This window comes from Coregonus clupeaformis, chromosome 21 (assembly GCF_020615455.1).
Source record: "Coregonus clupeaformis isolate EN_2021a chromosome 21, ASM2061545v1, whole genome shotgun sequence".
NCBI lineage: Eukaryota > Metazoa > Chordata > Actinopteri > Salmoniformes > Salmonidae > Coregonus > Coregonus clupeaformis.
In genome coordinates, this window is record NC_059212.1 from 44,488,339 (window position 1) to 44,500,117 (window position 11,779).

Here is an 11,779-nt window from a genome sequence, read left to right on the forward strand (position 1 = left end):
CTCACCATCTCAGCATCTCACCATCTCACCAACTCAGCATCTCACCATCTCACCATCTCAGCATCTCAGCATCTCAGCATCTCAGCATCTCACCATCTCAGCATCTCACCATCTCAGCATCTCACCATCTCACCATCTCAGCATCTCAGCATCTCACCATCTCACCATCTCAGCATCTCAGCATCTCACCATCTCAGCATCTCAGCATCTCAGCATCTCACCATCTCACCATCGGCGACCATATTGCATTATGAATACCGACACTTGTTTTATGGGGAGGGAAAAAATGTGAACGCTGAGGAATGAATGTTTTGAATGTAATGAATGTGGAGTATGTGTTCATTCATTATGGTGAGGAGTTAGACGCAACAATATGAATTCTGAATGATTGTCTTGTGTCTTTTGTAACAGGTGATTGTGACTTTGAGAAGCCGTTTGAAACCTGTGGGTACAGCCAGGGGAGAGAGGATGATCTAGATTGGGAACAGATCAACACCAGAGAGAAGCCCTCAGCAGACCCATGGATGCCAACAGGTAAGAACTGGTCACACTACCGTACAGTAAAAATGTGTTGTTTGTTTAGATATCCATAGGTAAGACAGCTGGGTGACACTGATGGAAAAGAGGGTTGTTTGCAAATCCAAAACCCAATCCAAAACCCAATCCAAAACCCAATCCAAAATCCAATCCAAAACCCAAATCCAAAACCCAATCCAAAACCCAATCCAAAACCCTATCCAAAATCCAATCCAAAATCCAATCCAAAACCCAATCCAAAACCCAATCCAAAACCCAATCCAAAACCCAAATCCAAAACCCAATCCAAAACCCAATCCAAAACCCAATCCAAAACCCAATTCAAAACCCCAAAATCACTAAATCTTTGGGAAAAACTCCATTGGACTGATAGGATGTTCCAACAATCGTGAATCTCAAAAAAACGTTTTGCACCAATAAGAAATAACCTTATACACACCAGCTGCCACCATGGTTCCACATTCAGACTAGTGGGATAGGAAGTGGATAGGAAGTGGATAGGAAGTGGAAAGGAAGTGGATAGGAAGTGGAAATGCTTCATAGAGTAAGGCAGGGTTGGGGTCAATTGGAATTGAAGTGAAACTGAAATTCTTATTCAATAATTGAAAAAAAAATCCTTTATTTTAAACGATTTGTCAATAAACTTAAAAGGAGAAGCTATATATAAAAAAATATATATAAATATACAGTACCAGTCAAAAGTTTGGACACACCTACTCATTCAAGGGTTTTTTCTATATTTGTACTATTTTCTACATTGTAGAATAATAGTGAAGACATCAAAACTATGAAATAACACATATGGAATCATGTAGTAACCAAAAAAGTGTTAAACAAATCAAAATATATTTTATATTTGAGATTCTTCACATAGCCCGATGGCGTATCGCTGCAGAATGCTGTGGTAGCCATGCTGGTTAAGTGTGCCATACATTCTAAATAAATCACTTTGAAGAATCTCAAATATAAAATATATTTTGATTTAACACATTTTTGGTTACTACATGATTCCATATGAGTTATTTCATCGTTTTGATGTCTTCACTATCATTCTACAATGTAGAAAATAGTAAAAATAAAGAAAAACCCTGGAATGAGTAGGTGTGTCCAAACTGTTGACTGGTACTGTATATTTTATAATTTCAAATTCAAATCACTTCCTGAATTGTCACTTAAATTCAAATTGACCCCAATCCTGAAGTAAAGGTCTGTATTGGAGTTTATCTTCCAAAGACATGTAGATTAGGTGACACTGACATACTGAGGGGTTGTAAGGTTGAGATGTCCAGAGTTTGGCCTGAGACCTTTTAAAGGAGATACTGTATATCTCTGCAATATCACGGCCATTTCCAAACAGCGACATTGGTCATTGCTCCGTACAATGCAATAGGAGAAAGTACCCCATATACCTCAAATACCCCATATACCTCAAAGAAAGAAACACTGTATATACAGTGAGGGAAAAAAAGTATTTGATCCCCTGCTGATTTTGTACGTTTACCCACTGACAAAGAAATGATCAGTCTATAATTTTAATGGTAGGTTTATTTGAACAGTGAGAGACAGAATAACAACAACAAAATCCAGAAAAACGCATGTGAAAAATGTTATAAATTGATTTGCATTTTAATGAGGGAAATAAGTATTTGACCCCCTCTCAATCAGAAAGATTTCTGGCTCCCAGGTGTCTTTTTATACCGGTAACGAGCTGAGATTAGAGCACACTCTTGAAAGGAGTGCTCCTAATCTCAGTTTGTTACCTGTATAAAAACACCTGTCCACAATAACAATCAATCAATCGATTCCAAACTCTCCACCATGGCCAAGACCAAAGAGCTCTCCAAGGATGTCAGGGACAAGATTGTAGACCTACACAAGGCTGGAATGGGCTACAAGACCATCGCCAAGCAGCTTGGTGAGAAGGTGACAACACTTGGTGCGATTATTCACAAATGGAAGAAACACAAAATAACTGTCAATCTCCCTCGGCCTGGGGCTCCATGCAAGGTCTCACCTCGTGCAGTTGCAATGATCATGAGAACGGTGAAGAATCTGCCCAGAACTACATGGGAGGATCTTGTCAATGATCTCAAGGCAGCTGGGACCATAGTCACCAAGAAAACAATTGGTAACACACTACGCCGTGAAGGACTGAAATCCTGCAGCGCCATAAGGTCCCCCCTGCTCAAGAAAGCACATATACAGGGCCGTCTGAAGTTTGCCAATGAACATCTGAATGATTCAGAGGAGAACTGGTTGAAAGTTTTGTGGTCAGATGAGACCAAAATCGAGCTCTTTGGCATCAACTCAACTCGCCGTGTTCGGAGGAGGAGGAATGCTGCCTATGACCCCAAGAACACCATCCCCACCGTCAAACATGGAGGTGGAAACATTATGCTTTGGGGGTGTTTTTCTGCTAAGGGGAAAGGACAACTTCACCGCATCAAAGGGACGATGGACGGGGCCATGTACCGTCAAATCTTGGGTGAGAACCTCCTTCCCTCAGCCAGGGCATTGAAAATGGGTCGTGGATGGGTATTCCAGCATGACAATGACTCAAAACACACTGCCAAGGCAACAAAGGAGTGGCTCAAGAAGAAGCACATTAAGGTCCTGGAGTGGCCTAGCCAGTCTCCAGACCTTAATCCCATAGAAAATCTGTGGAGGGAGCTGAAGGTTCGAGTTGATGACTTGGAGAAGATCTGCAAAGAGGAGTTGGACAAAATCCCTCTTGAGATGTGTGCAAACCTGGTGGCCAACTACAAGAAATGTCTGACCTCTGTGATTGCCAACAAGGGTTTTGCCACCAAGTACTAAGTCATGTTTTGCAGAGGGGTCAACATCCGTATTTCCCCTCATTAAAAATGCAAATCAATTTATAACATTTTTGACATGCGTTTTTCTGGTTTTTGTTGTTGTTATTCTGTCTCTCACTGTTCAAATAAACCTACCATTAAAATTATAGACGGATCATTTCTTTGTCAGTGGGCAAACGTACAAAATCAGCAGGGGATCAAAAACTTTTTTCCCCTCACTGTAATTGTACTTATTATATATATTATGATAAAGGAACATTATATATAATTTATGAGAAAATAACATTATATACACTACCGTTCAAAAGTTTGGGGTCACTTAGAAATGTCCTTGTTTTCGAAAGAAAAGCAATTTTTTGTCCATTTAAAATAACATCAAATTGATCAGAAATACAGTGTAGACATTGTTAATGTTGTAAGTTGCAAAGAAAAAGCCATATCTCAGACTGGCCAATAAAAAGAAAAGATTAAGATGGGCAGTCTGAGATATGGCTTTTTCTTTGCAACTCTGCCTAGAAGGTCAGCATCCCGGGGTCGCCTCTTCACTGTTGACGTTGAGACTGGTGTTTTGCAGATACTATTTAATGAAGCTGCCAGTTGAGGACCTGTGAGGCACCTGTTTCTCAAACTAGACATTCATGTATTTGTCCTCTTGCTCAGTTGTGCACCAGGGCCTCCCACTCCTCTTTCTATTCTGGTTAGAGCCAGTTTGCGCTGTTCTGTGAAGGGAGTAGTACACAGCGTTGTACTAGATCTTCAGTTTCTTGGCAAAAAATTATTTTCTTTAGAAAACAAGGACATTTCTAAGTGACCCCAAACTTTTGAAAAAAGGTGTAGATTCACGCGCAGAGCGCTGCAGGTGTTTATTTCACCTTCGCAGAAGTCAGGAATCGTGGTCACAGGCAGGCAATGGTCATACACAGGTAGGCAAACAGGCAGGAGAATCAAAAACTAGGACTGAAGGCTATAACTGATTCTCACAAACGAGCTAGGAAAAGGCTTAGTAGAGTCAAAATGAACAATACCTCACAAGGCACAAACAGAATGAACTGAACTAAATAAGGAGCTGATGAGACCAGGGGAGTAACAAACACAGATGAAATCAATGAACAAAAATGAAAGAACACAAAGAAACAGGACTACGTTCAAGAACACAAAGAAACAGGGCTACGTTCAAGAACACAAAGAAACAGGGCTACGTTCAAGAACACAAAGAAACAGGGCTACGTTCAAGAACACAAGGTTGACTAAGAAAACAAATACAGAACCTTACAATATAGTTTATGATAAAGGAACATTATATATAGTTTATGATAAAGGAACATTTATATATAGTTTATGATAAATGTTCCGCTCCATCAAATCAACACAATGAAAAATATATTCTATACCCATAACAATAGAAGAATATAATTGACCTTTGAACCACTTAAACCAAAATGCACGTTGAAAGACAGCGATATTGGACATTGTTTTGATGGTATTCTACCGTTTCCTGTGTGATGTGTGAAGCTGGCGATTCCCCCACAACAATAACCCCATCCTTATCCCTTGTGTGACAACAATGGGAATTAAGACAAAAGCTTTGACGACAATGACGTGGCGAGCTGAATTTGATCGAAAAATCTCAAATCTATTTTAATTAATCAATTATTTATTTCCTCTAAAGCCCTTGATCCCATGTTGTTTGCTTGCATTCTACGTCTGCCTCAAAGATCTGTCTCTTTAATGATGCATTGATCGCACTTCATTTGATTGTGAAATAAGGAGATATCACTGCCACAGACACCGCACAGCAGACACACACACACACATACACACGCACACGCACACACACACACACACACACACACACACACACGCACACTCTCTCACACACACTCACACACACCGCACGCACACACACACACGCGCGCGCACACACACACACACACACACACACACACACATACACACACACACACTCTCTCACACACACTCACACACACCGCACGCACACACACACACACACACACACACACACACACACACACACACACACACACACACACACACACACACACACACACTCACACACACACTCACACACACACACACAGACCACATACACACACACACACACACACACGCACACACACCCACAAACACACACACACGGCTCCAGAGGAATTAGACTAATGGAATGGCGGATAGCGGCGGCTGTTTCTAACAAAGGTAGCGCACCAAACTAATGGATATTGTTTCCGCTCCAATCTGACGCCTAATCTCAAAGCGGCTTTCTGACTGGCTGACTGGCTGACTGGCTGACTGGCTGACTGGCTGACTGGCTGACTGGCTGACTGGCTGACTGGCTGACTGACTGACTGGCTGACTGGCTGACTGGCTGACTGACTGACTGGCTGACTGGCTGACTGGCTGACTGACTGACTGGCTGACTGGCTGACTGGCTGACTGGCTGACTGGCTGACTGGCTGACTGACTGGCTGGCTGACTGACTGCACCACAGATAGTTTGGAGCCCCCCAGTGACACACAGACAATTCATTAGGAAAGACGCCACTCATTTTAAGCAGGCAGGCTTGGGGATTGTGTGTGTGTCAGGGGAGTGCGTGTGTGTGTGTGTGTGTGTGTGTGTGTGTGTGTGTGTGTGTGTCTGCATCTGCTTGCGTGTGTGTCGCTGTACTCTGCCCCAGGAGTAATGACCTGCTGGTAGTGGAGGGAAGCGTTTACTTTGCCCCGTTTTGGAATTGATTGATGTTGGAACACAAGGGGGCTGGCCAAAGGTTACCGCGGCGATCCGGAAAAGCTTTGACCTACAAATGAACACTTCCTCCCACCCTCCTGCACCCCACCCTTACCGCTCCCCTCCCTGCCTTCCACCCGCCGTTTAATTTTAACATATCTGATTAAAGTCCTACTCTGTCTCTGTCTAAGTTTAACATATCTGATTAAAGGCCTACTCTGTCTGGTTAAGAGGTGTCTCTGATTGTATCTCCCACTCTGAGAGCACTCCAGATGACGCGCACACACACACACACACACACACGCACGCACGCACGCACGCACGCACACACGCACGCACACACACACACACAGTCACACACACAGTCACACACACACACACACACACACACACACACACTCCAGATAACGCTGTTGTCTCCCCTCAGCCCCACACTTGAATGGTGGGTAATTAGCATTAGCAGGTTGTCTGTTGTGTTCTGTCTGTATCTGTCTGATAGTGTAGTAGTGCTCACCGCTAGTCCAGCTGCCAGCCAGAAGGTCTAATCTCCCCTCATTGACCAAATGAACACTCAGCTCTGAACAAAACAGAGATACATCCCAAATGACACCCTAGACCCTATATATATTGCACTGCTTCTGGCCAGGGCCCATAGGGGAATAGGGAATAAGATGCCGTTTGGGACACAGACGAGATGTAGACTGTAAGGGCCTCTTGACGGCGGAAATTGTTTTAGGATGACTGGAAAGCGGTTAGGCTTGATGGATGGAGGAGGGGAGAACAGGAGGAGAGGAGGGGAGGAGGAGAGAACAGGAGGAGAGGAGGAGGAGGACGATCGGAGAACAGGAGGAGGAGAAGAGGAAGCAGAGGAGGGGAGAACAGGAGGAGGAGAAGAGGAAGCAGAGGAGGGGAGAACAGGAGGAGGAGAAGAGGAAGCAGAGGAGGGGAGAACAGGAGGAGGAGAAGAGGAAGCAGAGGAGGGGAGAACAGGAGGAGGAGAAGAGGAAGCAGAGGAGGGGAGAACAGGAGGAGGAGGAGAAGAGGAAGCAGAGGAGGGGAGAACAGGAGGAGGAGAAGAGGAAGCAGAGGTGGGGAGAACAGGAGGAGGAGGAGAAGAGGAAGCAGAGGAGGGGAGAACAGGAGGAGGAGAAGAGGAAGCAGAGGAGGGGGAGAACAGGAGGAGGAGAAGAGGAAGCAGAGGAGGGGAGAACAGGAGGAGGAGAAGAGGAAGCAGAGGAGGGGAGAACAGGAGGAGGAGAAGAGGAAGCAGAGGAGGGGAGAACAGGAGGAGAGGAGGAGGAGGACGATCGGAGAACAGGAGGAGGAGAAGAGGAAGCAGAGGAGGGGAGAACAGGAGGAGGAGGTGGGGAGGAGAACAGGAGGAGGGGAAGAGAATGTATGATGCGAAAGGCAGACCGCTCCGTTCCGTTGGGTGGAGATGAGAAAAGCTATCTCACCTTTGATTCTCAGCATGTGCTGTCAAGCCGTAGCCCAAATATTTTGTCCACTACTTTTGACCAGGGCTTAGATCCGACCCGAACGGCCTCATCATCCTCAGAATAGAGATCGTTATCTTACATTTTAGTCATTTAGCAGACGCTCTTATCCAGAGCGACTTACAGTCCTGGGTCCAAGTGCTATTTGGCCAACCTAGACACATACTGTTAGAAGGGGAATGAATGCTCAAGTATTTGTCAGAGTAAGTTGTTTGTGAGCAAACATTCTGTAAAATACTTATGATGGTGTATTTAGAGTAGGCCTTACAATACGATAAATCACTAAGCCAAACACCCACCATTGTAATACTATTTGAAATCATGTCAAGTACATTAGCTGTGCTTGATTGTGCTTACCTGTTGCAATGGAACTGATAGAAAAGTCCTTGGCACTTTAGGCAGGCTTATGCCACCACTTGAAGGCCCAGTTCAGCCGTTTTTATATCAATATCAAATAATTATCTGGGTAACAATTAAGTACCTTACTGTAATAGATTTTCATTACAATTGTAAAAAAAAAAAAGAAAAAGAAAAAAAAATAGCTTTTTAGCTAAACAAATTGCTAGGACTGTCTGGAAGTGGTCTTTGTTATATATACAGTATGTCCCCTGTAGCTCAGTTGGTAGAGCATGGCGCTTGCAACGCCAGGGTTGTGGGTTCGTTTCCCACGGGGGGGGGGGCAGTATGAAAAATGTATGCACTCACTAACTGTAAGTCGCTGTGGATAAGAGCGTCTGCTAAATGACTAAAATGTATATATATATATTCAACTATCAGGAAATAACACTGATAAAAAAAAATTTCACCCTTTTACAGCTGTTGTACAATATCATATAAAACACAGGAAAAAAACAGAATTTTGACTGCATTGGGCCTTTACAGTATTTTAAAGATTTTTAAATAGCATTTGAACCCAGATCTGTACAATATGATAGATCACCAACCCAGACACATACATTACTAGTAGGGGAATAGATATGCACTTATTTGTCCAAATGAGTTGTTTGTGAGCAAAGAGAAAATATGAAATAAACTACTGATGATGTTGATAATGAGTGTAAACTCTTTTGGCCTCGAGGAGTGTCTTCTCTTCAACATCAAAGACTGTGATTTAATCACCGATACGTCAAATCAATCATCAGACTGGAGAAATGCTAGGGTTTAATTCTACTTCAGCACACACACACACACACACACACACACACACACACACACACACACACACACACACACACACACACACACACACACACACACACACACACACACACACACACACACACACACACACACACACACACACACACACACACAGACACAGACTGACTACAGCTCTCACACTCTCTACTCATTGATTAAAATCTATTTAACATCCTTCCAGATGTCTGGGAGAGAAGCTGAAGCATCAAAGCTGTTTTAAAATGCTGGACTTGTTTTGGACTGGAGATGAAATCCTTGGAGCTGATCGACGTTATTAGAATTAAAGTATTTGCGGTTTTATCTTGAGTTTCAGAGATACTTTAACTTTAAAGGTTTATTTATTGGAACCTGGCCTCAATCATTTTTTTGCACATTCAAAATCATACCGTCAGATCAAACGTATGGAATGAAATCAATATCAAATCAATAAAGTGCCAGTAAAGTCTTAACACAGTAAAATAGACATGATAACGCACATATTTGTAAGCCACCAAGACATCAACTCATTCCCACCCATTAAAACTGCAGGCCTTAGTTGGTAACAGGCCAAGCCTGAAGCCTGTGGTGCCAGTCTCAGTGTGAGGAGCTCAGATAGGAGAGTCAGCACAACCCCAGGCCAGCCCAGGCCAGCCCATCTCACCGCCATGTCAATAAAACAGAAAGGAGAGGGGGAGGGAAACGCGTCAACGAGTCCCTTGGCAGCATGAAAGAATAGAGAATCCTAAACTGAGCCTGTGTGTGTGTGTGTGTGTGTGTGCGTGCGTGCGTGCGTGCGTGCGTGCGCGTGCGTGCGTGCATGTGTGGTAAACTGGGCCTGAAACCCTGTAGTTGTTAACCAGGATCTTTCCCCTGGCTAATTGCTACGTCTGGACAGAGAATATCCCTGATTACCTCTCAGCTAGGATCTGATTGCATGCTAGGGTGGCTCTAGGGTAACAATGGTATTTTCAGCCAATGGGAAGGGAGGAGGAGGGGAGATGGGACACACCCTAATGGGTCTACACTCTTGGGGGACGTAGGAGGTCTGGCTCCAGACTCTGGTCTCTCAGTGCCCCCAGGGGTTGGCAGGGGTTGGCAGGGGTTGGCAGGGCGGGCGGGCGGGTAGGGCAGACAGTCAAGCAGCGCACACATCAGTCTCACAGGCAAGACTTCAAGACGGTCGCTGTCTGTTGCTGTGCCTGTCTGTGTGGAAACAAATGAAACCGTGTCGCTCAGTAACAGACAAAGTCAGCCCCATATTCAAATGATGAACAACAATCCATTGTCCTCCAGGGGATCTTTCACAGTGACTCCATCTTCTCCATGAAACAGACAGTATACCTTGACCTGTTCAGAGAGAGGAGCGATCCAGCCAGTGGTCTTTGTGGGAGACACAGCTAGTCATATGATCTCTGTTCTGTATGGCACACCAGGCCTCCAGTCCAGATGCCATTCAAACTGGAGCTGTTTTTACTGACTGACAGACACAGCTGCTTCTGCTCTCTCTCTCTCTCTCTCTCTCTCTCTCTCTTTCTCCGTCTGACATTGACTCTGTCATGGCTGTTGCCAGCAAAACATTGGGCTGCTGTTCCCTGTTTCCCTCCCTGCTCCCCTGTGATCCATTCTGTTCAGGGGAAATAATGGTCCAGAGGAGAGAAGAGGAGAGGAGAGGAGAGGAGAGGAGAGGAGAGGAGAGGAGAGGAGGGAGGAGGAGGAGGAGGAGGAGAGGAGGAGGAGAGGAGGAGGAGGAGGAGGAGGGAGGAGGAGGGAGGAGGGAGAGGGGAGGAGGGAGGAGGGGAGGGAGGAGAGGAGAGGAGAGGAGAGGAGGAGGAGAGGAGGAGGAGGGAGGAGGAGAGGAGAGGAGAGGAGAGGAGAGGAGAGAGGAGAGGAGAGGAGAGGAGAGGAGAGGAGGAGGAGAGGAGGGAGGAGGAGGAGGAGAGGAGAGGAGAGGGAGAGGAGAGGGAGAGGAGAGGAGAGAGGAGAGAGGAGAGGAGAGAGAGGAGAGGAGAGGAGAGGAGAGGGAGAGGAGAGGAGGACAGGAGAGAAGAGGAGGAGGTCCTCTGTAGCTCAACTGGTAGAGCACGGCGCTTGTACGCCAAGGTAGTGGGTTCGATCCCCGGTACCACCCCATACACAAAAAAAAAAAAATGTATGCACGCATGACTGTAAGTCGCTTTGGATAAAGCGTCTCTAAATGGCATATTATTATTATTAGGAGAGGAGAGGAGGGGAGAGGAGAGGAGAGGAGGGAGAGGAGAGGAGAGGAGAGGAGAGGAGAGGAGAGGGAGAGGAGGAGAGGAGAGGAGGAGAGGAGAGGAGAGGAGAGGAGAACTCCTCTAACAGATATTCATTTTTTATTTTTTATTACACTACATGATCAAAAGTATTTGGACACCTGCTCGTCGAACATCTCATTCCAAAATCGTGGTCATTCACATGGAGTTGGTCCCCCCTTTGCTGCTATAACAGCCTCCACTCTTCTGGGAAGGCTTTCCACTAGATGTTGGAACATTGCTGCAGGGACTTGCTTCCATTCAGCCACAAGAGCATTAGTGAGGTCGGGCACTGATGTTGGGCGATTAGGCCTGGCTCGCAGTCGGCGTTCCAATTCATCCCAAAGGTGTTCGATGGGGTTGAAGTCAGGGCTCTGTGCAGGCCAGTCAAGTTCTTCCACACCAATCTCGACAAACCATTTCTGTATGGACCTCGCTTTGTGCATGGGTGCATGTTCATGCTGAAACAGGAAAGGGCCTTCCCCAAACTGTTGCCACAAAGTTGGAAGCACAGAATCGTGTAGAATGTAATTGTATATTGTAGCATTAAGATTTTCCTAAGGGGCCAAGCCCAAACCTTGAAAAACAGCCACAGACCATTATTCCTCCTCCACCAAACTTTGCAGATGGCACTATACATTGGGGCAGGTAATGTTCTCCTGGCATCCGCCAAACCCAGATTCGTCCGTCGGACTGCCAGATGGTGAAGCATGATTCACCACTCCAGAGAACGCGT

General features: G+C 45.3%; 1 protein-coding gene across 1 annotated transcript in view; it reads left to right on the forward strand.

Moving 5' to 3' along the window:
- The window catches only part of LOC121535702 (receptor-type tyrosine-protein phosphatase mu-like), a 427,462-nt gene that overhangs the window by 107,157 nt on the left and 308,526 nt on the right, over window positions 1-11,779 (forward strand). The window contains exon 2 of the mRNA XM_045205919.1: window positions 412-534. Within this exon, the coding sequence (XP_045061854.1) occupies window positions 412-534 (123 nt within the window). The remainder of the gene's footprint in view (window positions 1-411; window positions 535-11,779) is intronic.